At 61.8% G+C, this 25,862-nt stretch overlaps 1 protein-coding gene across 3 annotated transcripts; it reads right to left on the bottom strand.

Moving 5' to 3' along the window:
* Nucleotides 1-1,240: 1,240 nt before the first annotated feature.
* Csnk1g2 (casein kinase 1 gamma 2) lies at nt 1,241-25,862 on the bottom strand. 3 transcript variants are annotated; one of them, XM_047531220.1, is made up of 12 exons: nt 25,604-25,859; nt 8,723-9,176; nt 4,200-4,240; nt 4,040-4,109; nt 3,815-3,963; nt 3,508-3,742; nt 3,358-3,443; nt 3,207-3,291; nt 2,968-3,116; nt 2,653-2,736; nt 2,465-2,571; nt 1,241-2,294 (listed from the first exon to the last, which is right to left on the bottom strand). In XM_047531220.1, the coding sequence occupies exons 2-12, from the start codon at nt 8,907-8,909 to the stop codon at nt 2,240-2,242; spliced, it is 1,248 nt and encodes a 415-aa protein (XP_047387176.1). In that variant the 5' UTR covers nt 8,910-9,176; nt 25,604-25,859; the 3' UTR covers nt 1,241-2,239. The 3 variants fall into 3 exon arrangements, with proteins under 3 accessions (XP_047387176.1, XP_047387177.1, XP_047387175.1); XM_047531221.1 differs by lacking the exon at nt 25,604-25,859 and adding an exon at nt 4,333-4,484 and having other exon boundaries at nt 8,723-8,856; XM_047531219.1 differs by having other exon boundaries at nt 2,465-2,736; nt 25,604-25,862.

The following is a 25,862-nucleotide window of genomic DNA, read 5'->3' as shown; positions in this document are numbered from 1 at the left end:
ATAAAAATAGCACAAAAAGGAGGGGGGACGGGGCTGTGGCTCAGAGGTGGGCGCCTGCCCACCACGTGTGAGGCCCTGGGTTTGAGTCTCAGCGCCACATAAAAAATAAACAAATAAAACAAAGGTACCGTGTCCATCTGCAGCTTCTCCACCAGTATCAAAGGCCACACCCAGACTGACTCTGGCTCTGGCCCTGCCCAGCTCCTGGTCTCTCCGCCCAGGGGCACTGCTCACCTGGCACGTCACCCTCTCCTGCACAGGCAGAGGTACGGGCCACCTCCGCGTACCACCAGCAGGGCTGGTGCGGTGCCTTGCCGTCATCCTGGCGACTCTGCTGCAGCTGCCCAGGGCAGGTCCGGGCTCCGAGGCTGCTGTGCACGCTGCAGAAGGGAACTGAGGCCTCTGTGGTCCAGCTCGTGCGTGGGCTCTGCCGTCTGGAGCCAGCTCTCTTGCCCTTGTGAACCATCTTTCCTGTTTTCAGGGGGCTTCGAGTGGAGACCATCGTGGTCTTTCCAAGTCTGTCCAGGTCTTGTAGGCCGCTCTGGTTTGCTTTCCTCAGGGACCGCTTGTGTGGAGACTCGGGTCCTTCCTGGGCAGCATCCCGGGACCAGTGTCGAATTTGTGTGACTTCCTCCGAGACCACCAGAGACCCGGTCCTCAGCTCTTCGAGCCTTCAGCTCCGGTTCTCTAGGCTGCCTTCCCGCCCCGAGGACACTCCCCAGTCCTGTCTCAACAGCTCGCCGCTCGTTTCTGACCCGTGGGGGCTGAGTGCAGCCCAGTGCAGGGCTCCCTCGGCAGGCCGTCCCCTCCTGGGCTCCTCCCGGCTTCCCAGCCCGCCCTCTGCTTGTTTTGAGCTTCCTCCTGGCGTGAAGGAGGTGGAGAGGGCAGGAGGCTGGGAACCCCCACTTGCGGTTGGCCCCTTTCCACTTGGGCGTGGGCAGCCTGGCACGGCAGGGCAGCCACCTCCCGCCTCTGGCTGGAGACGGCTCTCTCCACTCCACCCACGGCAAGGGAAGGTGCTGCCTGGTTCCGCCTGGTGCCGCGGGGATGCTGCCAGACCCAACCAAACACCTGAGCCAGCAGCCACCTCTGGTCCCCTGCAGACCCGTGGCTCTCCTGCCCCCTGCTTTCAGGCGTCGGTTCTGCCTCCTGCCCCTCCACTTCCCTCCCTGCCCTCCTGCGAGCCCTGGGCATTCCCTGGGCCAAGTCCCTCGGAAATACCAGGCACAGCATCCAGGAGTGGTTTCCTTTTTTTTATTTTTTAAAAAAGCCCCTAAATTCTATGGCTTCAAGGAAGCATCAGAGAAACGTAAATGCCATTTCTGTACACTTTGTAAAGCAAGTACTACTCTCGACCACCCCTGGGGAGGCCCAGGCGCCTCCGCCCACCCCCGCGGCCTCCAGGCGTCCCCACCACATCCTGGTGCGAGGCGGGGGATTTAAGGCGTTTGTCTCCTACGGCGGAGCCCCTGTGGAGGCCAGGAGACCAGAAGCCGCAGCCGGCAGGCAGCAGGGGCCCAGGTGGCCCCTGTGCCAGAGCGGGAACAGAGACCACCCACCCTTGGGGTCCTACGCCTGGGCACAACTCCGGGAGCAGGTGCGCCCCCGGTGCAGGCCGGGCTGGAAGACGCCGCGGCCCTGGCGCCAGAGCTTTGGTGCAGCACTTTGGTTGGGGAGCTGGCTTCCGCTGCAGCTGCAGCCCCCACCCCACCTTCCCCTTTGGTTTGGGGGAGGCCCAGGGGTGGCCTCACCCCGGCAGCAATGCCTGGGCCCCTCCTGGGTGGCCTGGCAAGATGGCCCCAAGCACCCCTCCCAGGCTGGGCCTGCCCCCCCCGGAGAAAACGGCCTTTGGATTGAGGGAGACAAGCTGGACTTTATGAGGCTAACGAGTGGGCGGCGCGGCCGGGGGGCCTCCAGGGTCACACTACGCATCACCACGGAGACGGCAGGAAGGGCTGGGGCAGGGCGGGCCTCTGTTTTTTTTTCCTTTTTTCCTTGTTTTAAATAGTTAATGCTCTCGAAGGGGAGGACTAGACACAGGTGTAGACATTTCGGCCGAAGTCTTAAGTGAAGGAAGTGACCCCACGTCCTGGGGGTGAGCGCCTGCGGTCCTTGCACCCTGCGGTCTGCCCTGGCTTCCGGCCGGGCTCTGGCCCCAGGCCACCTGGAGGGCCGCCAGGCCTCCTGGACAAGCTCAGCCAGGGGCCGCGTGGAGAGGTGCAGGCGCGGTGGGCACCCGTCACTTGTGCCGCTGTAGGGATTTTCTCTTCCTCCTCTTGAAGAAACAGCAGCACCTGAGAGAGGGCACCAGGGCGGCAGGTCCACACACAGTCTGCCCCCGCGTCCCCCTCCCCAGGCCAGCCCCAACACAGACAGTCTGCCCCCGCGTCCCCCTCCCCAGGCCAGCCCCAACACAGACAGTCTGCCCCCGCCTCCCCCTCCCCAGACCAGCCCCAAAGCTCACTTGGTATCATCTGTCACTTCCACCTCTGCAGGGGCTGTGATTGGGGCATTGGAGTGACCAGCTGTAGGGTCGTCTGCGTTCAGCTCTCCATTGGTGGAGTTCAGCGCCTGGGTGGGCGGGGGCAGTGGGAAGTCATGCCAGCCGCCTGGCACCTCCCCGGGGTGTGGGGGGCCCCGGGCCACCCTCACCTGGTTTTTGTTGTGTGGCTGGGCTTTGTCCCGATGTTGCGGCTGGGTAGGCAGGTCCGTGTGGACGGTGCCAATGGGTGTCGGCTGCGGGAGCGGGTGTCAGGATAGCTCGGGAGCCCCGGCTCTGACGCCCTAGGACGGGGTTCTGACCCACTACCCCTGCACATAGGTGCACCCCAGCGCAAAAGGGCCGAAGCCCCCCTCCTGCAGGGGGCTTCTGGGCCCACTGCCCAGCAGCACCTACTTGGGACTTGCGGGCCCACCACCCAGCTCACCGACTAGGGGCTTTCTGGTCCACTGCCCAGCACCACCTACCAGGGGCTTCCCGGCCCAGTCGTACTCGTAGTCAAACACAAAGCCACTGCGGTCGAAGAGGTCGGTGAAGAGCTTTCGCAGGTAGTCATAATCCGGCTTCTCAAAGAAGTCCAGGCGCCGCACATAGCGCAGGTACGTGGCCATCTCCTCTGCGGAGGGAGGACACAGGATGCGGCTGGCGGAGGGGACAGGGGATGGATGGCGGGCTTGTGGAGGCGGGGCAGGCGCGGGCCTCTCACCTGGGAAGCTCTCGCACAGCACCTCGATGGGTGTGGCCCTCTTGGTGTCCCCGATCTTCTGGTACCGCTCCTTGAGCGTGTCGGCCTGCGGGGCGCAGGGTCAGTGACCACGCCCCGCCCGCCCCGCCCGCCCCCCGCACCGCTGGCCCACCTTGAGCCCCTGCCAGGGCAGGCTGCCGCGCAGGAAGTACATGAACATGTGGCCCAGCGCCTCCAGGTCGTCCCGCCGGCTCTGCTCTGCGGGGGACAGCAGGCTCAGCGCGGCCCGCGCGCCCGCCCCCCGCCCGCGCGCGCAGCTCACCCTTGCCCAGGTGCGTGTTGATGCTCATGTAGCGCGCCGTGCCCGTCAGGCTCTTGTGCTCGCGGTACGGGATGTGCTTCCTGGTCTCGGGGTCGATGTACTCCTTGGCCAGCCCGAAGTCGATGATGTGGATGGCGTGCTGCCGCTTGGTCCCCGGGCGCCCCACCAGGAAGTTCTCGGGCTTCACGTCGCGGTAGATGAGGCTCTTGGTGTGCACGTACTCCATGCGCGTGATCTGCAAGGGCCGGGCCTCAGCGCGGGCTCCGCCTCCCGGCCGCGCCCCGCCCCGCCGCGCCCGCCTCCGCACCAGCTGGACGGCGATCATGAGCACCGTCTTCAGCGTGAAGGTGCGGTCGCACAGGTCGAACAGGTCCTCCAGGCTGGGCCCCAGCAGCTCCAGCACCATGGCGTTGTACTTTCCGCACGGGCCGAAGTAGTAGACCTGAGGGATGCCCTCTGCCGAGGAGACACGTGTGTGCTGGGCGCTCGGCGGCCCGGCGGAGGGCGCCCCCACCCAGTCCCTACCCCCTACCTGCGGCGCTGAGCTGCTTGTAGAACCGGTACTCCAGGTGCAGCTGTGGGGCCCGAGACTTGATGGGCTCCTAGGAACAAGAAGCCGGTTACCTGCCCCTCCCGGCCTACCCTGGGACCCAGGGGCCGGACTGGGAGGGACGGAGGGAGGACCCACTCACCAGTTTTATAGCCACGTACTCGTTCGTATAGAGGTTCTTTCCTGTGGGGACAGAATGGCCATCAGGGCAGCAGGGCCCAGTCCTCCCACAATGCACAACCCCCTGATCTGGTCCGCACCCCACCTTTGTTCACCTGAGGCCCCAGGGAGGCAGAGGCATGCCCAGGGCTCCAGTCCCCGGGCAGCCCACCAAGTCAGTCCAGCCCAGCTAGACAGGAACCTGCATCCCAGGCTGGTCAGGGCAGAGACCCTCTCCATGAGACCCTGAGGCTTCAATTCCTTGAAACTGCAAAACATGCCACAGCAGGTCCCTAACAGTTTGGGATCCACTGCTGGACTGAGAGGAAGCTGGCCTGCCCCAGCCCTTGGCCCCTGAGGGTGATGGGACTTAGTCTAGCTCCAGGCCATGACCTGCCACAGGCCCCACACCAGGGAGGCCTACTGCATGGAGCAGACCCCCACCCCAGGCCCACAGGCCCAGCTGCCCCACGACCCCAGTGTTCCCTGCGCAGCACAGAGCACACACCCCACACGCCCACCTATGCTTTCAACGTGGGAAGGCCACTTCTGGCCCTGGCACCCCAGCAGCTCTGTCCTGCCCTGGCTCTGTCCCCTGGACCACAGTGTGTCAAGGGCACGTGGCCTTGCTCCTGCCCAGAAGGGCCTCGTTCTCTCCACTCACTGCAGCTGGGCAGCTGAAGGGGCCTGCGACAGCAGCATGGACACCCTGACAAGGCAGGTGGCTGCAGAGCTGGGGCTCAGGCCACAGATGTCCACTCTGCCCTGTGTGCCTGCAGTAGAGTCGCAGTGGCTCCCTGCAGCCTTGCTGTGTCCCTCAGTCTTACCACCATCTCCAGGTGGCCTGCCAGGCCAGATCCTGCAGGATTCAGGAGTGCGGAACTGCCCCTGGTGGGCAGCCCCATCCTCACTGTGCACTGCCCCTGGCCTGGCCCCAGGTTGTTAGCAACAGGGCTGTCCAACAGCAGAGTTCCAAACATGCCAAAAAGTTGAGGAGAGCAGTGGAGGTGGCCTGCAGACCACGCCACACGCAGGGGCAGCCCTGCAGCACAAAGCTGCCCACGGTGCACCCCTGCTTCTGCTGTGTCCACGCACTGGGAGATGCACGGCTGGTTTCTGGTTTGGGGCCCTCCTTACAACTTGCACCACCAGGGATGCTGGCGTGCAGGCCTCTGCTTGGCCGGCTTCCCTGCAGCCCAGGTGGGGTGTGCTGGCCGCACCTGCCCCTCCGCTGCGCTGTGGCCTGGTCCATGGGCTTCTGAGTGCTGTCTGTTCAGATCTTTTGCCCTTTTCCATGGGCTGTCTTCTTCCTGTCACATAGCGTGGCCGATCCCTTTATGCTTCCTGTTCAGTACTGGGGACAGTGGGGGTGTCTGCACCACTGAGCTACACCCCAGACGGGCTCATTTTCTATTTTGAGGCAGGGTCTCGCTGAGCTGCCCAAGGTGGCCGGGAACCTGCGATCACCTGCCTTAGCCTCCCCAGTGTGGCGAGGAAAGGCGTGGCCTCTGCACCTGGCAGCCAGCGCTTGGTCAGACAGGAGCTGCAGAGGCCCGCTCAGCGCCCTTTGCCAGGCCTTTTGGCAGAGCTCTGAGGACATCGCCATCAGTCTTCCATGGTGGTTTTCTTCCTGTGCTCTGTGGGAGAAGCCTTCAGTTGCCCCAGCTCTGGCCTTCTGACTGCATGTCTGAGAGAGTCCAAGGCCTTGGAGGTGGCCTGGGCTTGCAGGGTGCGTGTGCACAGGCGTCTGAGGTCTCTGGGGACCTGTGTCCCTGGGGGTTTTTGCTCTGGCTCTGAGGGCTGCAGAAGGCTCCTGTGGGGGCCCTAGCCACACATGCAGAAGGCAGGAGGGCTTCCAGGCCTGACGGGGAACCGCTCCTGGGGGACTGTGGGCCAAAGGGAGAGTCCAGGGCCACACAGGCAGAGGAGACTGGAGCCTCAACCACTGAAAACAGACAGCCTTGGGAAGGGGATTTTGCAGCCCTGAACGTGGCAGAGCTGAATGGAATAGACGTGAGTGGCCAGGACCCAACACAGCCCCCAACCCTGCCAGACAGCACAGTCCCTGTGTTGACTCGTGGTACCAGTGCCCAGCACCACAGGACTTCACTGGGCCCTAGAGGAGTGAAGTGCGCCTCCTGGCAGGGGAAGCAGTGCGAGGTACCACAGACACGGGCATGGAACAGCACCGCGGCTCCCCAGGACCCCGCGGTTCACGCCTGGAGGCGGCAGCACCTCCAGTGCAGTGGTGTGGCGGGCGGTGCCTGGGCCTGGGCGGCACGCTCGGGGCGATGCACCTGGTCACATCTGTGAGAGGGGCGGACACAGAAGGCCCTCGAATAGACTGCTGCTCACTGTGAAAAGCCGCGTCCATGTGCTCTACTAAGAAGCATGAAGCAGACTGAAACAAACAGCCACGGCAAACAAGGAGGCTGGGCGCAGTGGCCACACCTGGCATCCCAGGGACTTGGGGGCTGAGGCAAGAGGATCACAAGTTCCAGGCCAGCCTGGACAACTTAGCGAGACCCTGTCTCAAAATAAAATTAAAAGGGCTGGGGACGTGGCTCGGTGGTTGAGCCCAGAACCAAAAAAAGGTTTTTTGGTGCTTCACTCATGCTAAGCTCCTACACTCAGAGACAGAGGGAGAGGGTGAGTGCGGAGCACCCAGAACTCTGTGCTGCCCGTGGGAGTTCCCGTGGGAGGCCCCTGTGGGAACAGAGCCCGGGGTTTCTCCCGAGCACACACCGACTCCGCGGCAAGAGCAGGAGGGTTCAGCACAACCTATCCGAGGAGCACCACATGTCCCTAGCAGGGGAGTGAGGACACAAGCAAAAGGCCTCGCGGCGGCACTGAGAGACAGCGGACACACTGCAGCACAATCACTCAGAAACACGCTGAGCCACAGGGCCAGCCATCCGGCCACTCCTGTCATCTAGCTGTTCAGGAGGCCCTGCCTCAAAAACATAACAAAAAAAGTAAAACAGAGCTGTGGAGACCGCTCAGGTGGACGAGTGCTCGCCTCACACGCACAAGGCCCTGTTCCATCTCCAGCACCGCAAAAAAAAAAAAAAAAAAAAAAAAAAAAAAATGCTGATCCAAGAAGCTGGGCTGGCAGAATCCGCACTGCAGCTTCGGAACCTCGTTACAACAGAGGCCCCACCCACGGCCCCACGGCACATGCTCGTCTGCATGAGACCCGTGCTATCTAGCTGCTGTCCCCTGCCCAAGGACAGAACCCCTAACACTCACCTGGGTCCCCAGAGGTGTACGGGGCCAGCCTCGGCTGCCCCAGGGCCAGCTGGGCGTGTGTGTGCGTGGCTACCACGCTCGTGTGTCTGTGTGAGTTTGAGGGTGCACGCACACGTGCCCAGTCTTAGGGGCAGCAGGGCTGGGACGAGGCTGTTCCCATCAGGGGAGGCAGTCTGCCCCTGAGAACCTTGGAGGCTGGCTGCAGGCAAGGAGACTCTGGGCGGGGTCAGGCTGGCCACTGCCCGCCTCAGGAGGGAGGAGGGGCTGCCCAAGTGCGTGAAGCAGGTTCCAACCTGGCGCTGACCATCACCTGTCACCCTGACCAGTTTCCTGAAATCCAACTCAGCCCCGAGAGGGGAACCATCATCCACCCCGTCAACAGGTGAGGAAGTCGGGTGGAGGAGGGGGTCGCAGACCCCAACACACAGGTAAGGGATGCGCGTGGGGCCTGGGGTGTCCACCAGCCGTGTTCCTGGGCCTCCAGGCAGCTGCCACAAAGGTGCCGCTAGTCAACACCCGCTCCTCAGACCGCCTGGGGGTCTGGTGAGGCACCCTGGCATGGGCGTACACGAGGGGCTGGTCCTGCTGCCACCTGTCCCACAACTGCCCTGCCTATCCCTGCTTCTTCTCAGGGACCCTGGTTCCCACGTGACGGGCACCAGTGCAGGGTGGAGCTGTGTGCTCAGGTCTCTCCAGCAAGTCCTGGGTAGGCTCAGGAGCCTGCGCTGCTGGGAAGCCCCACAACCCCTGAGACAGACCCCCTGGGCACCCAGGACCGTCTGGCCACCTGCTGAGGAAGGAGCTCCTAAGGTGTGGGTGCTGACCTCCAGGGCCACAGAGGGAAGGGCCCGGGGGTGCCCCAGGCTTCCAGTGTGTGCCCCTGGGGCCTGGCTGCGCCACATGTCACCTGAAGGTGGAACCAGCCTTGGCCCTGGCGTGGGCTCGGCCAGAGCTCTCCTGAGCCGCCTTCCAGGCAAAGCCGAACCTCTGAAGCGGCGAGGGCTTTGCACAGCTCAGAGACCGAGACGGGGGCCAGACACCTGAAGAGCAGCCTGGGCCCTCCCGAGTGCCGCACCCTGCTCCTCGCGAAGCCCTTCCCAGACTGGAACACCAGGAGGGAGCGCTGGGCCCAGGGCTCCCTTCCCCCGAAACCCACTCAAGGGCTGGAGAGGCCGACCCACATTTATGACCCACAGCAATTCGAGGGGCGTTTGCTATGACGACAGCCACCCCCCTGCCGCCAAGCGGGTGGCTCACCTAGGCGAAGCTCCCCGAAGTTGCCACAGCCTATCTTCTTGCCGACTCGGAAGTTGGGGCCCACCATCAGGACCCCTGAACTGGCCCCCGAGCTCCGGACGCCATGGCTGCTCCGGCCCGCGCCGCCCTTGGACATTCTCCGGCCCTCCTCCAGCTCCCCTTTCCCTCCTTTCTTGTCAAAATCCATCAGTTTGTGGTACCCTGGCCTCTCCACGGTGACTCTGCTGCGTGCAAAGCCCGTCTGCGAAACCGGAGGTCGCCACTCCGTGCTAACACGCCATGGCGGCCCAGCGGCGTGGCGAGGCGGCCCTGCGGCTCCCGGCGGGGGAGCTAGTGAGACGAGGGTGCTCTGGCGGGCCCTGCTGCGGTGCTCATCGCGGTGGCCTCAGGGTTGCGCGGGGGCAGAGGCATCCTGCCGACAAAGTCCCACTGCCTCAAATCTCGCGGCACCCAGCTGCAGAGAGACAGAGGCATGGGTCAGGAAGCCAGGAGGACACTGGGGCAGAGCACCGCGGTCCTCTGCAGGAGAGGCACTGCGCAGGTGAACTGAGGTCAGCACCCGCAAGGGGACCCAGGTGGCTGGTGTTCTGGAAGGATCTTTAAACGTCTGAGCAGGACAAGTGACATCCCTGTCCCAGACTCTGGGAAGCACTTGTGAGGCACCCCACCCTCACCAGGGACTGATGACGAGAGGTCAGAGGTCACAGCAAAGGCTGGTGGGGCGGCCCAGAGGAGGCCTGGGGAAGTTTCGGGGGACGCTGGGGGAGTGGCTGGACCCACAGGCCCTACCGTCCCCATCTACCACAGGCTGGAGGAGGTCCCCAAACAGGAGCAGAGGGCCCACCCACCACTCCGTCTCCACGCCAGCAGACAGTGTCCTGGGCAGCGACGTGGGCCTCGCTGCCTGACCTCAGCTGGCATCCCTGAATGGCTGGTGACGCTGGGGAGGACGGGGCCCGGGAGGGGCACGAGGCCGCCCGCTGCCCATTAGCCCCAGCAGCTTCACGCTGTCTTACGCCAGCAGCCAGGGCGGGAAGCCAGGCTGGCCAGTGTGGGGAGCGAGAAGCACACCGGCTGCCTGGCCCCTGCAGGCGCAAAGGAAGAGCTGGGGGTCAGGAACAGCAGGCCCGAGAAGGGGACTGGCAGGGGGAACAGTCCGCTAAGCAGGGCCCAGGCAGGGAGGCGGCCAGAAAGCCCTGTCCTAAGAACCAGCCCCGTCCAGCCCACAGCCCCACTCCCCAGGCCTGCCCGTGTTCTCCGCTTCAAACCCAGGCCCCAGCACCAGGGCCTTCCCCAGCCGGGTTCTGGGTCCCGCCTTCCTGTATCTGGCCTCAGCTGCCCCCAGCCGTGGCCACCAACCTCCGGAACGGCCTTGCAAGCACGACCTGCTCCCTCAGCATGGTGAGGCCCTAGGCCGGATCCGGAGCCCAGCGCCCCGCAGCAGACCATGCCTGGCACCTGGCAAGGCTGTGCCTGCCCGCTCTGGCCTCGGTGCCCAGGGCACACTCCTGCCTGGCTGTTCTGTCCCTGGCCCACCTGGCAGTCAGGGAGCTGGGCATCTGAGAAACCAGCCCCTCAAAGCACCGTACGTGATCAGGATGAGATGCAGGGGGTGGGGAGCCGGAGGGGGATGGGTGGGCACGGGCTCACGCCCGCAGTCCTGACGCCGCCCGTCTGTACTTGGACGGCCCTCCTCTAGCAAGGACCCTCCTGGGGTCAGCGGGTGACAAGGGGGCCACTGGGGTAGGTATGGCAGGGCTAACACCCCTGCCCCCATCTCACTGCCCTCACAACCCCAGTGCTGTCCACAACAAAGGCCTGGCCAGCCGCAGGTGGACCAAAGGCTGAGTGCCAATCCTGGGTCACAGATGGGGATCCCGGAGGTGACAGTCACAGGGTCATGATGACATGGGGCAGCCTCAGGGTGGATTCAACTGTGAGGCCCCCTCAGGGGCCCAGACCTGCTGACCAAACTGGTGCCTCAAGGCTGCCCCACCCCTAGTGGCAGAGCAGGCCTGGGGACAGGGGCCGGTGCTGGAGGGAGGCTGGTGTCACTCCAGCTCCTGCCCATCAGGGTGAGAAAGGGCTACACTCAGGGCCCCTGAGAACCAGGCCCAGGACAGGGCCCACCCAGCATGTGCCTGGGTCCTAGGAGAAATGCGCCCAGGCTGCGCCTAGGGTCCACACACCTGGAAGGGGCCCAGCCAGGCCACACTCCTGCAGGCGCACCCCACCACTCACCGTGCAGACCCACGTGATTCAGGGCAGCCCTAGGAACATCTGACTGCTGCCTGCTGGCTCCCAGCAGCTGCAGCCCCGCCAGGGCCCCTGGTGACCCCTTCTTGGGAAGCTGCCATTGAGACCCCAGACAGTCAACAGCAGCCCTGCTGCGGGGACATGGGGACTGAAAGGGGAACAGACTGGCCGTGCACAGCACCAGCTCTCGGGATGCAGCCGCCAACCAGCACAGCAGCAGTGTGTGAAGAACATGGATCTAACTGCACCCCTCTGAGCGGAAGCAGGGCCGTCTATGGTCGAGAGGGGAAGGGGCCACCTCTCCAGGGCCAGGGGACCAGTGGGCTCCCAAAGGCACACCCCACAGGTGAAGGCTATGACCAGGAAGCCTCGGCCCAGCCTTAGCAGGCAATCCACAGAAGGGGAAGCCAGACAGCAGGCCGCAGGCCTAGGGTACCAAGGCTTGGAGGGCAGCAGCCTTGGCCTTCAGGTGTGTGAAGCCCAGGAACAGGGCTGTCACCTCCCAGCTGGCCCTGCTCACTCCTGCCTGACACAGGCTGCCACTGCTCAAATCCTTATTTCTGTAGCTTCCTTTCTCCAACCAGGGAACTGGCCACTCCCTGTCACGGGCAGCCACCTGGAAGGGCAGACATAAGCCCCTGCCTTCAGTGCTACCAAAGCCACACGTCAGCCACTCTGCCCTTCGGCATGAAAGGCCTAGAGACACTGGGAAGCGCTGCTGAGGAAGGAGCAGACCTGCAGCAGGCTGCGCCCCAGCCCCCAGGCCTGGGCCACTCCACGCCTTCCTGCTCTGCTCTGACCGGCTTGGGAGGCAGTTTCCTTTGGTGGCATCTGAGTGGACAGACACAGAACGAGGAGTATGGTGCCCTGGGGCTGCGCCTGGGGTGACCCTCACACCTCAGCACAGAACCAGACAACTCCACCCAACCTTCCAGGTGGACCTCGGCGGACAGGAACCACAAAGGACTGAGAGTGACAGTGGTCGTGGCTCTGGCCACTGTGTCACAACAGGGTGGAAACTAGGTCTCCAGCTTCAAGGACTGCTTCGGCTCAGGCCCCACCAGTCCAGGTGGAGAATCAGCATGGCACACATGCTGCACACCCCACGGGAACCCTCGTGGACAGGCTGACGACACAGGACTCAGCGAGACCAGAAAGCACTGAGAACAACGGCTGCACAGAATGCCAGCTTCATCACTTTATTTTGATTTGTAAACTGTGCCATAAAATTCACATACACCACCATCCCTATGTCCCATCTCTGGACTCCCCTGTCACTGGGTCACACACCGTGGCCTTGTGTCTGGCTCTCACCGAGCACGAGGTCCTTGGGTCCGTCCACACTGCAGCTGTCACCTTGATCCTGCTCGTGGCAGAGGGACACTCCAGGTGGATGGGCCACGCATGTCCCTTCATCCACCCTGGACACTTGGGCTGTCGTGAACGGGATGTGTGTTTCTCCCCGGCACACACCTTGGAGAGCTCCAGGAGTGTCACGTGAAAACCCTCGGTGGTTTCCAGAAGCAGCGCCCCATCTTCCGCAGCTGCCCACGCCTGCCAGCTGCGAGGCCCCTCCACGCCCTCCCGCGACTGCGCTGCCTCCACTGTGCCCATGGCCTCCTGTGGTGCGAGGCAAAGCTGCAGATGGCTCGCCACCTCCTGTGTGCTCAGAGCCACACGCTTCCCCAGACCAAGCAGGGCAGTCGGCCCTGCCACAGTGCTGGACACAGGGAGGCGGCCAGCAGCACTGGTGCACGAGTGACCATGCCTGAGCAAATGATAAGGATGCAGGAACCCAGGTGACGGGTCCATTTCCCCACCTACCCGCTGTCCAAACTGAACACCCCTCCTGGGCACCTGGGGCCCTTCACGCACGCGCACAGGGTCTCCCAGGGGGCCTGCGTCCTCTCCCTCTGGAGCAATCCTTACCCTGGGTGGGGAGCTGAGGGGCACCATGCATGGAGAAGGGAGGCCAGTCCTCAGCAGCAGATCCAGGCACCACTGGCCAACGCTGGAGCCTCCTGGCACAGCTGTGCTGACATCCAGGGCAGAGCCCCAGCAGGGCCTTCCTGGGGAAGCATGGGGGTGGCAGGACCACGTCCAGAGGCCTGTTTACCAGAGGCTACTTCAGAGGAATCCATGCTCTGCACCCTGGGCCAGCAAGACTCCCCAGAGGCCAGTCGCACCCAGCACCTCAGGGCAGGGTCAGAAACTGCAGGCCGAGCCAAGTCCACCTGCTGCCTCCACTCACAGGGCTGGTCCCGCCCCACCCAGGAAGACCAGGAGTGGGCACCCCAGCTCTGTGGAGTTTGCCAGGGGCTGGACTGGGCCTGTCCCAGTCTGTCCTTCTGCTGTTGGCGCCTTGCTGCCAAGGAGACAGGAGTGGAGTGGCGAGAGATGCTGCACTGCAGGGGGCCTCGCGGCAACAGCCAGGGCACAGCCACCCCAAGTGCAGACGCGGAGGGAATGGCGGTGGACAGCGGGCGGCCCCTGAGCGGTGCTGCTGGGGGCTCTCATGCCTGGCAAAGGCATCCCAACACAGAAGACCAGCTGCCACACAGTCAGGCCCCAGCTCTTGCCCTCCCATGTCATCCGGTGTCCGCCAGACCCTTCCTGGTGGTCAGGGCTGTGACACTGTGAGAGCTCAGACCCGGCCACTCTGGACTAAGACCATCTCCAGAAAACTGGGGACGAAGGGACCTGAGCTGAATTCTAGGGAAGAGATGGGAACCCAGGAAAGAAGCAGGCCCAAGAAGCAGGCAAGAACACTGCTGGCTGTCACAGGACTGGCAGGACCCATGCTCGCAGGGCCAGGACAAGGCACCAGCAGGAAGTGGCAAGTGGCAGTGCTCCGGGCAGCGTGCCAGCGGAGCTAGGTTAGGGGAGAGGTGCCCGCAGGTGGGTCCATCCTTGAGAACCTGCGGTCAGAGCGTGAGACGGCCAGGTCAGGAGCCTGGACCTCAGTGAGACCCACACTCCAGCCAGCACGAGGCACCGGCACTGGCGCGGTGACCCAACAGGTGCTCTTCACAGGTGTGTGGGAGCGCTTTGCGCTTTAGTTTTTCTATACGCTTAAAACTGCTCTAAAAAAATTAAGCCTATCAGTGAAAAACAAGAAAAAGAAAACTGCGAATCCAACAGACTTGCTGGCTCCCTCCCTTTCACAAGGCCGAGCCCGACAGCCAGCGTCCACACACCCTCCAAGGCCCCAGCCACAGCGGGGGCGACTGCTGAAGCCTGCAGCGAGCAGCCGCAGGGCCGCGCCTGTCCTGTGACTCTGGGTGCTACTGCCCCCAGCCCTGCTTCCCACTCCTAGTGACCAGCACCCTCCCCAAGCTCCACGCAGAGCCAAAACCTGCCCGGAGCAACGAAGACAGGGCTGCATGAAGACACTCAAACCTCCCAGCTTCCCTCAAAGGTGCCCAGTCCAGCAACCGAGGGCGTGTCCACCAGCTGGTGGAGCACAGAGCTGGGCAGCAGGGCCAGGCAGGGGCCGCGATGGCAGCCAGACTCACACTTCCTGGGCGGCCCCACTCACCCAACCTTCTAGAAAAGGCCAGCGTGCAGGCCAGGACCCACAGGTGGCTCTAGGGCCCGCTCCCTGGGGCCACTTTGGGGTAACAGGCCTCTCCCCTTGATGGTGGTGGGCCGACGCAGGGAAAACAAAGCTTGGCGCTTTCTCAAGGCAAGGTACTCGGCCCCTGAGATCTGCCGGGAGAGGAGCACCCAGGGCACCAGCCAGGAGCTGTGCGCACTGTGGCGTGGGTCCCACAGGGCATCCCGCTTGGGTGGTATAGCAGGTCACTGAGGCCAAGCAGCTCCCACACCTGCCTGGGAAGGGGTTGGGGCCTCCGCACATGGCTCCATCCACATCCTGCTCTGGGGCCGCAGTGTGAAGCTCACAGCCTTTTCTCTCCACCAGTTGGAGTCAGCTCTACCTCCCAGGCCCAGGAGGGCAACCCAAATCTCACACCTGCCTGCCCCTCTGGCATCAGAAAGGTGACAACACCTGGGAGAGCCCAAGGCCCCTCCCAGCACCGGAGCGCGAGCCCTGGGCCAGGGCCAACTTCTGCCAAGCCCTGACCCTTCCAAAGATCATGTCCCCTGGGAGCCCTCCTGGAGGGCAGCCCTTTCTCCACCTGGCCTTTCCTTCTGTCATTGGTGGCACCAAGCTGGGTGTGCCCACCCTCTCTCCTGCACTGCCTCAGGCCTGTGCTACTCCCTGGCAAGAAGCACAGACTCACCCTGGGTCCTGTGTGTGTGTGTGAGTCCAGAGCTCCTGCTTGCTAGGGGAGCACTCTGCCAACTGAGCCACACTGAGACAGGGTCTTGCCAAGCTTCTAGCTGGCCTGCACTTGCAGCCCTCCTTCCTTCTCCGGAGGGGCTGGGATGACAGGTGTGACCACTGAGCCCACAAGGGTTTTGTTTCCCAGCCCTACTCCCCCCTCACCCTAGGGCACTGAGTCTGACCGGGTGGGATCTGACCCACTCACACAATCAGCCACAGGCAGCCTCTGCAGGCCAGGGCCATCGGTCCTTTACTGTCCTCCCTCTGCTCAGTCTCATGACCCATGCAAACTTCCCATATGCCTGTGGAGCTGCCCACTCGGAGCCAGAAAGCCCCGAGGCAATCCCCAGAGGCTGGTCTTGGGTCCTCCTCCAAGTCTTCATGTCCAACCCCGCAAGACAGAGGCTGCACTGGGGACCACCTGTGCAGAACTAGATCATGCCTCGACGCACGCTCTGAGCACAGCTGAGCGGCGAGCCCAGCGTGGCTCACCCATCTCTCAAGGAAGCCAGAGCAGAAAGCAGTCAGTGCCGGAGGCCAGAGAAGGGCACGGAGGAGGGACCATGCACCCCCCAAAGTACCGGCTGCCCTGGGCCAGGTGGGCATGCAGACGACAGCCCAAGTGGAGAGGGCACCCAGACAAAGCAGGAGGTGCTCATGTACCTACCAGCCCTGTATGTCCCCTGGGACCACGTGTCCTCCACACAGCCAGTGGTGCCCTGATGGCCACTGCCCATTCTGCCAGAGCTCCGCAAGGCCAGGAAGGGTCAGCAGACCAGACAGGTCCGTCCACCCTGGGGGACAGAAAGTCACAGCCCCAGACCTGGACACCACTGCAATCCCCTCCATAAGCGAGAGCTGCCACCTGCCTCAGGCCTCCTGGTCAACCCTGGCCCAGGCAGTTCTGGAGCATGGTGGCCACCCACCAGCGACACAAGGTGTTAGCTTATCCTGGGGCACTCTGACGCAGCAGGGCTACCCACAAGGGGGCCAGACCTGGGAGTGCAGGACGTGGCGAGAGTGAGTTACCTAGTGCAGAGCAACAGGGGAAACCCTCAACCACTAGGCACACCCTTGCCTGGGAGTGGGTCTTGGGGTGAGTGGAAATGCCACCATCAGTCCCAGCTGGGCTACAGTGGAGCTAAAAATACCCAGGGGGAGGGAGGGGTCACTAAGCCCTCTCCTTGCCCTAAAATTAAACCCTGTCTCAGCCTGAGCTGCAAGGCCCACAGAAGAGCTCTTCCCCCATGCCAGGCTGCCCCCAAGGGCTGAGTTTCAGGGCACAAATGGGGGACAGTTCCTGCCCACTGGTCTGGCCCAGGAAGAGGACAGGGCCCAAGGCCAGCCTATGATGCTAACTGCCCAAACAGCTGACCAATGACAGGGCAGAAGTGGGGTGCCAACTCAACTCAATATGGCTCTGGGGTGCGGCATAACCCCTCCCTGTGAAGGCCTGCCCAGGAGAGTTACCTGCCCTGTTCTTTTTTGGGTTTTCCATCTTGCCAGGTCCAGGCCAGCTCCCCTGCTGGAGGTACCAGGGGCCCCTTCTATGCCTCCTCCACTCAGTGATGTCATAGTCCCTGGCTGACATCACCAGCACAGCTCCCAGGCTAGAGCAGGCCCCAATCTGAGGGCACAGGACAGGTAGGCTCTCACTGGGGGGGAGACCTGGCGGCAGTCTGGATTCCCATCCCAAAGCATCTGGATTCAGGGGTGAATCCTGGCTCCGGCCCTTGTCCTCTACAACACGGGCACTGCACGGCACAAGCTCAGGCTCCTCCCTGATTCACCTACAACCCAGGCTGCAGCACCCAGGACCCACAAGCAGGAGCCCAGGGTTGTGACCAAGGACCCACCCAGAGATGCTGCTGACCCTGGGGCTGCAGCAGACAACCCAGCAGCCTGGGGCACCTTGCAACTCAGGGCCAACAGGAAGGAAGTGCTCCAACAGGATAGAGCCAGCCCCACCCACAAACCTGGGCAAGTTCAGTCAGGGTGCCAAGTCAAAGAAGCAAATCCAACCTTTAGTATGTAAAGGAGGGACAAGGACATGGCCTCACCTGGCAGGAGAGCACCAGCAGGGTCAGAGGGAGAAGCAGGCAGGTGAGGGCAGTCTTTGTGGACCAAGGCCTGCCAAGGGGCAGCACTGTTGCTTGGGCCCAAAGGACAGTCACAGGGGGCCTCTCAGTTCTCAAGAGGAAAGGGCCCTTGCTCTTCAGGGTGGCTCTTCATGGCCTAGAAGGAGTCAACACACGCCATGTTGATTCTGCCTGAGAAGCCACTTGAGGAGCTGTTCCAGAAAACGGGACTTACCAGTCCAGCGTCACCATCATCAAGGGCAAAGACAGGCAGGCAGGGGCACAGCATAGGATGAAAGGGCCAAGGCTGGGCTCTGGCCAGGCAGGGGCAGTGGTGAGCCCTGGTGTGTAGTGCTGGGCCATCATGGTCAAGCATGGCTGTTGACGCACAGGCTGAAGCAGCACAGGGAAGGGCCTACTCTGGAAAGATCTGCACAAATGTGGCCAATGTGACAAGTGAGACGGTGAGGGGCCAGGCAGGGGTCCAGGGACCTTCTGACAGGCGTGTGACTTCTTCAAAGTTCAAAAGACGAAGGAAGTACAGCTGATCCTGATGCCAGAGGCTCCGGCCACACCAGACATGGGGAGACGGGTCTGTGCAGCTCTGACAAAGCATCGTGAATACTTTTGGGACATCCAGGGAACAGCAGGATGAGTCCTGGCTCAGAAAGCCATGTGAGCCAGAGGGCATGTGGCAAATGCAACCTGGAAACCTTCTGACATGGGAGGGGTAGATGGAATTCCACAGGGAAAAGCCCTGACCACTGTGGACCTACCACAGACCCGGTACTAGCACAGAGTTCACGGCATGTCTTCTCTGCAACTGGGGGCACTTGAAAATTTCTATAATAAACTAAAGAAAAAGGAAGCAGAGCCAGGTGAGGAGGAAGGGCAAGGGAGACACGGGAGCATCACCTCCTGGGTCACAGGAGAAAGTGGGTCCATCCCTGCGCCTGCTGCTTGCAAGTCAGAGTCACTGCTGACAGGCCAGAATCAGGAAGCAGGGGTCTCAGTTTCTGGGACTGACCTCCTGTCCTCAGCTAGTGGGCTTCAAGGTGGGCAGCATCCTAGGGCTGCAGGAGGGTAGATGCCCACAGGGTACAGTCTTGGGCCCCATGGAATCTCAACACAGAAACCTCGCCCACAGGGAGCCTTGGGCAATGCCTGGGGATATCTGCAGGGTCGGATTGGGGAGCTCCTGGCACGGGGTGGGTGGAGGCCAGGGATGCTGCTCAGCACCTGCAGTGCCCAGGACATCACCCAGAGAATGATCCAGCCCAGGAGTCCACAGGGCCCAGCAAGGACCATGGGCTAGGGAGAGAGGTCCACACTCGCGCAGGTGGCTACATAGTCGTACAAAGGTCTGTAAGATGCAGAAACTGTCACCCAAAGGTGGCAGCAAAAGCTGTGGACAAGCTTTCATGGCACAGTGGCAGTGAGGAAATACCTGTCCAGCTAACCACAGGTGGGGGCTTCCTGTGTCTCAAGGTAGTAGAAAGTCACCTGGGGTGGCCAGACAAGTCCTCCCAGCCACATTCCTACCTGAGAGGAAATTCTGGGGTGGGGGAGATGAGGGGTCCAATTGAATCCTTCAGGAAATGTAACCACAAAGGGCCACAAAAAGCTCTGGACTGACATTTTGCATTTATTTGTCTGCAGTGCTGTGCGTGAACCCAAGGCCTCACGCAATACCTCTGATACACCTGGAGATTCACAGTGGCTTTTTTTTTTCAGTTATAGATGGATGCAATACCTTTATTTTATTGATTTTTTATGTGGTGCTGAGAATCAAACCCAGTGCCTCACTTGTGCCAGGCAAACCGCCTTCCCACTGCACTACACCCCCAGGCCTTTGGATGTTGAGACAGTCTCGCTAAGTTGCCTAGGCTGAACTGGCACTTGCCATCCTCCTGCTTCAGCCTCCAAGTAGCTGGGGTGACAGGCAGGATGGCTGCCATGCCCTGCTGCGTAGACTATTTTTATAAAAACCAAGATAAATGTAAAACTTAATTTTGAGGGAGCTCCTGTCCTGGCAAGTGTATGGAAGGCACCGAGTGCAGAAAGACCTGGAGGATGCCACATCAAGGCCAGGGCTGACCTCGTGGGGGGCAGTGCACAGAGGGCCAGGTCCAAATGCTTGGCCTCTGTTTGGGGAAAGTGGTTGTGTGAGGTATAGACCATGAATAAAACCGCTAAGAAACAGCGGGCACAGCAGTAGTCAGCGCCCAGGGGCCGGCTTTACAGGCCAGGAAACAGAACCTGTTGCTAGGTAGGATCCGAGCCCTGCCTAAACTACAGGCTTCCACCAAATCCACATCTCCTGTTGGGGTGGGGTGTTCGACTGGTTTTCACTACGGGTGGCATGTAAACACTGCAGAGGAATGCAGAGGTGTGCACCCACCAGAGGCACAAGACACGAGCTGGTAGGCAGAGGAGTGGGCAGGGCTGTGGGAGCTCTGGCAAGTCAGCTGCTAGCCCTGGGCCCCAGGGTGCAGCCAAGGCGCGAGCTCCCAACACAGCACACCCCCAGCAATTCACAGAAACCATCGGTGAGGTACGGGGCTCACCTGGCCTGTGCACAAACACCAGAGTGCCTCACAGCCCCAAGAGCTTTCCTAGACCATTCTAGGGGCAAAGAGGAGGGGTGCCCCAGCAGCATCTGCTTCCAGGACCCCCCCAGTCTTTCCTATTATAAGTAACTGGGACCTGCTGGCTGAGGCTTCCTAATTCCTAGAGGCCCAGATTAACTTGCAAAACTGAAATTCCAGAAGCCAGCTGCTCGCTCCCCTGCCAGGAAGGCTAGACCTCTCTGACCACTCCTCCTAGGGGTGATGTCTGAGGTTCCTAGGAGGGATGTTCCTGGCCCTGCCCTTAGATGGGCAGCTCCCATCAGGCCCTAGCTGCATTCTGCCTCACACCAACCAAGGAATTCAAAAGGCCCACACAGGAGAACAGAGGAGATGCGTGCAAGTCCCTGTCACTCCTAGGTCGTGGGTAAGCACAAGCCCACCAGGCACTTACCCAGGCCAAGTCACCCAGACCCACAGGGTATGGCAGGGTCCTGTGTGCAAATTGGTCTTGCCCAGGTGTTCCACGAGCAGAAGTACACAGACCAGTAGGGTCACCAGGGACCTGGGGACAGTCTCATACACACCACCTCCTTCTCACCTGGGAACTGGGGGGATCAGACAAAAAGGGCAGAGGTCACTAGGAGTCATCAAACATCCTGTAGGCACCTCAGAAACAAGGTCCCTGAGGAAGGTAAGCCTTCTTCCACACTGCCTCCAGACCACGTCCTCATCTGGTCTCAAAGACGGAACTTTTCCCACAGATCTAAACTAGGCCATCGCATGGCTGAGTTCCAGGGAGCAGAAACTTCCAGCTAACTGGAGGGTTTCCTTGAAGCACAATTGTTTTAAAACTCCAAGGTGAATTATGTATCAAGGTAAAATCATGAGCTACAATAAATCATCTGCGATATCAACTTCTGCTTTTCAAAGACTTGGACAGCCTGGGGGGGGTCTTCTCTGAGCCCATCCTCGGATCCCTTAGTAGCCCAGGGTGACACAGGATCAGCCTCAGGTGGTACCCACACTGCCCTGGGGTCAAGGACCATGGTCCTCACAAACATCCCTCCAGCACGAGGGACTGGGAAGCAGAGGCCAAGCCAGGGAGAAAGAGACCCAAGATTCTCCCCTGGGTACACTCTGCTGTGCAGGGTGCTCTGGGGCTTCTGGACTCCAGGCAACAGTGTGTGCCCCTCCAGGTCTGGCCAGACCTGCAACGTCTTTCCAAACTTCCACCAGGAAGCTCCAGCGCAAGGTGTGCTCATATGGCACTGGCCGGTCAGGAAGCCCTTCACTCATGCCCTGAGTCAGGGGCAGCCCAGGACGGCTCCTCTCTGGAGAGGGATGTGTACCTTCGCCCCAAGAGGCCCTCAGAACCTGCAGATGGACGTGGAGCAGGCTCTGCAGCACAGCCTACATGCTCCTAGGCAGGACTCTTAACACACGCTGAAAGCAGCAGGCAGAGCCTGGCGGTTACTTAACAGGATGTGACCTAAAACTGTCGGCCGTCCCAAGGGGTGCAGGCAGGTGGGGGAAGCCTCGGGGAGAGTCCTGAGCTGCTCTCTATGGGGACCCTTAGAGTGTTCTGGGGGAGGGGACCCAAGGCAGGCAAGGCTGCACCTTGACCCCTGGGCCCAGACCGTGGCCAGTTCCTGTGTGTAAGGGAGATACTCGGGCTGTTCAAACAAGGAACCACCGTGCCACTACTTATGCTTCCCCGAGAGCCCTGGGAGCCTCTCGGGAAACCCTCACCCCACAGAACAGCTCTAGAACGCTTTGTGGGAGCACCTGTAGTGGGAAGTCAGGTGTCCTGCCCCCTGCGTGCTGATGGGCATGAGCAGCAGTTTCCTTTGGGGCCTGAGGCACTGCTCCGGTCACGCTGCTCTTTCTCAGCCAGCCCCACCTGCAACAGTGACCTGGCACCTCAGAGACACACACCAGTTCCCACAGGACCCCTGAGAAGTGGGCGTCCTGAGCAGAACCTGGGTGAGAGGAAAATGTGCTCGATGGAGCCTGAATTCCCTAGAAACTCAGTCAGGTCTTGTTAGGGACAGCAAAGGACACAAGGCTGAGGGGACGGACCTGGTGCCTGTGGACTCCCAGGCTCAGTTCTGACGGCCTGTCGCCCCACAGGCTTCCTATGCTCTCCCTCTGTCCTGAATGGAGCCAGCAGGTGACAAGGTGTGGCAGAGCAAAGGAGTGGTGGGTGTTAGGATGGCCCTATTCCTTCAGAGGCTGACAGAACGCCAGCTTGTGGGGCCACACTGGGCCCCTGCTCAGAGGTGAGCGAGGACTCGGTCCCACCCGCACCCAAGTGTCAGCAGTCAGAGAAGGTCTCATCAGGTGACAGTGGTGTACCCAGACGAATTCACTCACATCAGCTGGCAGTCCCAGCCACCCTGGGCCCAAGGTGGCTACCCAAATGCTCCAGGGACACGTTTCTGTTTCAGGAGCTCGTGAGGTCCTGCTGCGGTCCACCAGTGCCTCACCTTGAAGTTCAGCCCTAGCCTCAGGCCCACTGAGCAGCTGTGTCCTAGCCAGGGCCCTAGAAACGGTATGCTCCAAAGCCACAAAGCCAGGCCAGTTCCAGGACAGGTGCCCCTACACAGTCACTGTACCTAAACATGGGTAAGGTAGAGTTGGCACCACTGGTAGGATCAGGGAAGACACCAAAAAGATGGGAGGCATGTCCTTACAGCCCCACAGGACCAACCTGGCCACCAGTTGGGCTTCACAAAACACAGTTCTCCTTGCTTCTGCACCACAGACCACTGCTGCAGCCCCGTGTTGAGTCAGCCTCACCAATCCCAGGTCCTCCTCCACCCGAGCAGGAGAGCTGGGTCCCTCTGGAAGCAGGGTGCCACAGTACAGCCACCTCAGAACCAAGGCAGCACAAGTGCCAGCAGATACTGTAACAAGCGCAGACCTAGGGCACCCTCCCAGCCACCAGGAACTCCCCTCTCAGCATGCAGACGTGTGTCTGCTGCTATAAGCCAGCTCCAAAATACTCAACAAACGAGTCCTGGGGACATTCACAGACTAGCTGGAGAGGCTCTGCCAGCACACCTGATGCCCAGCTCAGGAAAACAGGCCACAACTGTGCACAAGCAGGGCCACCAAGCGCAGTTGCTGGACACTACATAGGGCATGAGGCCCCAGCTACTGCCCTGCCATCACCACAGCACTGCCCAGGTCTCCTGGCCCAGGACCTCCTTTGCATGGACCCTGTCTGTTCTCCAAGTCAAGAGAAAGCTAATCAAGCCGATGCTGACCTGTCCAACATTACCAGGGGCTGGAGGCCACACCCAAGCCAGGTCACACCGCCTCTCCTACCTCTTTCCCAGCCCCACCCATGCAGCCTCGGTCAAGACCTCCATGGACTGTGAGCCCCCTGCAGAGGAAAAGGCTGCTGGCTGCCCCTGTGGGGTCTAGGGCAGCTTTGTGGGGACCCAAAAGGGACAACAAATGTTTCTCCATGGAAGCTCCCAGGGGAAATGCCAAATACCAGCACAGCGTTTGTCCCAAGTAGCTGTGAGCACACGTGTCTGGCAACAGGGCTGGCCAGGGCCCCAGGGCCTGTTTCTCAGATGGGCACCAACCCACCCACAAGTTCCCACGCATGCAAGTGGCTCCATGTCCGTCTGGCACACCACATAACTGCCCTGATTCCCAGATTAATGGCTGGCATGCTGGCTTCCCCAAAGCTGGCATGAGCAGATAGGGAGACTTTCAATTAAAAAAAAGCCTCACCTACTTCCTTCTGCAACCCAGAGGTAATTACTGTATAATTAAAAAGGAGGAAGAGAATAAGGTAAGAAGACACAGGAATTGGTAATTCAAAGAAATCTGTCTGCACAAAGTTCCGCACTGTCATCGACAGCACCGCAGCCAGCTGGTCTCCCAGACGCGTCCAGAGCCCACAGTAACAATTCATCCCTCATTTCCCAGAGGAACTGGGGTGATCAAACCAGACAGGAGGCTGCCTGACGCCAGCAGGTCCTACTGCAAATGGGGCATGTTCAAACCAGACCTGTGGCAGGATGACCACTGCAGACTCACCGGCAGCCATCTGCCACTGTGGCGAGGAGGGGAACAGGGCCAGCTCCTCCTAGAGCGCACCCCACCTGCCCACTGGCATCCCACCGAAGACCCCAGTTCCCCTGCAGGGGGCCCTCCCACACATGGCTCCCAAGCAGCACCAGAGCTCAGCATGAGGGGCTGAACACAACATCTGGGCCCAGGAGGCCCAAAGCAGGCGTGTATGTGCCTGCATGCACTCTGGGTGCTGCCTGGGAAATTCATCAGTCAGCGCCACCCAGCCTTGGTGGAGACACAAGCAGAAAACAAAAACAAACTACCGGCGACAACCGCAAACTTCCCCCTTTCAAACCTGTGGGTCCTGTGCACAATCTGCCCTCTCCCCAAGGCCCCTGCAGCAGGGCAGGGTGCCCAGGCCCAGAGGACATCCCCATGTCCCCTATGAGAGGGCAAATTCCCCAGAGGTGGTTGGGTTTTCTCCTAGACTGGAGGGCCCTCCTATCTTCCCACTGGTCTCATGCCCACAAGCTCCCAAAGCCTCGGCACCAGGGACACCCAATGAGGATCCTGCCTGTCCCAGTGGTGGGGAGGAAGGACCCCAGGAGGGGAAGGTCCATTGGCTGGGGGCTCAGACAGTGGCCCAGGCATGTATTCTGTGGAGGGGACAGAGAGAAAAATGCTGGCCTCCACCTACACAGCCTCAAGGGCTGCTTCCTGCAAACAATGCCATCCGGAGGCCAGAGAATAAGAACCAGCTGCCCCAAAGCCAGCCTCCTCCTGGACGAGTCTCTCCATCCCAACCTCCAAATGAGCGTCATCCCCGGCGAAAGTTGGGGCAGAGGGACTAAGCAAAGATCCCAAGGGCCAGCTCAGACATCTCACCCCTCCCTCCCTGATCCGTGTGCTTCCGCAAAACAAAGCCAGTGGCCAGGGCGGAAGGCAGAGGACGGCCAGACGGGCTGGGAGTTCCCCAGCAGCACCCGCAACAGGTTCCCCCAACGGACCCCTTTCCTCGACCCAAATCCATCGGCTCTACACCTCAAAAGCTTCAGAATCACAGAGCGGAGGTGGGGTACAGCAGAATAGGGAAGGATTGGGAGTGAGGAGGTACAAGGAGCCAGGTCCAGACAGCAGGAGGCCATGGGACCATGTGGGCAGGGACCCTCAGAAAGAGCAGGAGGTGGAGGAACACCTATGGGTGGGCGGTGGGGCTGAGTCTGGGGAATCAGGAGAAGGGACCACAGGGCTGGGGACCACACGGGGTCAGTGGAGGACAGCAGGATCCGGAGTGTAGGAGTCAACAGAGCAGGGTCGGGAGTGCGGTGGACACTGGGACAGAGCCTGAAGGTCCAAAGCAAAGGGTCAACAGGGTTCGGGCCCCCGAGGTCCACAGCGCGAGGACCGCGGGCTACAACAGATCCCCAGCGTGGAGGCGGGGTCACAGGGCGAGGCCCGGGCCGGCGCTCGGGGCCGGCGGACCTCGGGCGTGAAAGCAGGGTCACTGGGGGTCATCAGGGTCCCCAGCTCGGGGTCAGACGGTAAGGCACGGCGGGGTCCCCAGCACCGGGGCAGGGCTCACAGGGGCCCGGAGCTGGGGCGGGGTGGTGGGGTCGCGTGGGGCGGGTACCCGGGCGGCGGGCGCGCGCGTCGTTACCTGCGCTCCGCCTGGGGCCCGCGGGCGGCGGCGGCCGGCCCTCAGCAGCGCGGCGTCCCCCGCTCCGGGCCCCGCGCGCGCTCGCGGTCCGGCTCGGGCTCCGGCGCCCGCTCGGGCCCCCGCTCCGGCTCCCGCGCCGCCGGGGCCGGCCTCCGCATGTTCGGCGGGAGGGCCGGGCTCGCAGCTCCGCCGCGCCCGCTCCGGGGCCCGCGCGCCTTACGCCGCCAGCGTCGGCCAGCGGGGGGCGGCGGCCTGAGCG

This window comes from Sciurus carolinensis, chromosome 17 (assembly GCF_902686445.1).
Source record: "Sciurus carolinensis chromosome 17, mSciCar1.2, whole genome shotgun sequence".
Lineage (NCBI taxonomy): Eukaryota > Metazoa > Chordata > Mammalia > Rodentia > Sciuridae > Sciurus > Sciurus carolinensis.
The sequence above is the reverse complement of the archived record's forward strand: the minus strand, read 5'-3'. Positions and strand labels throughout refer to the sequence as shown.

Excerpts from the sequence above, each read along its gene's own strand:
- Csnk1g2 (XM_047531219.1), bottom strand. The coding sequence starts at position 8,909 with ATGGATTTTGACAAGAAAGGAGGGAAAGGGGAGCTGGAGGAGGGCCGG. Across the intron at positions 4,241-8,722 it reads CTTCGGGGAGCTTCGCCTAG|GAAAGAACCTCTATACGAAC; the intron begins GTGAGCCACCCG and ends CTGTCCCCACAG. Across the intron at positions 3,964-4,039 it reads CAAGCAGCTCAGCGCCGCAG|AGGGCATCCCTCAGGTCTAC; the intron begins GTAGGGGGTAGG and ends TCTCCTCGGCAG.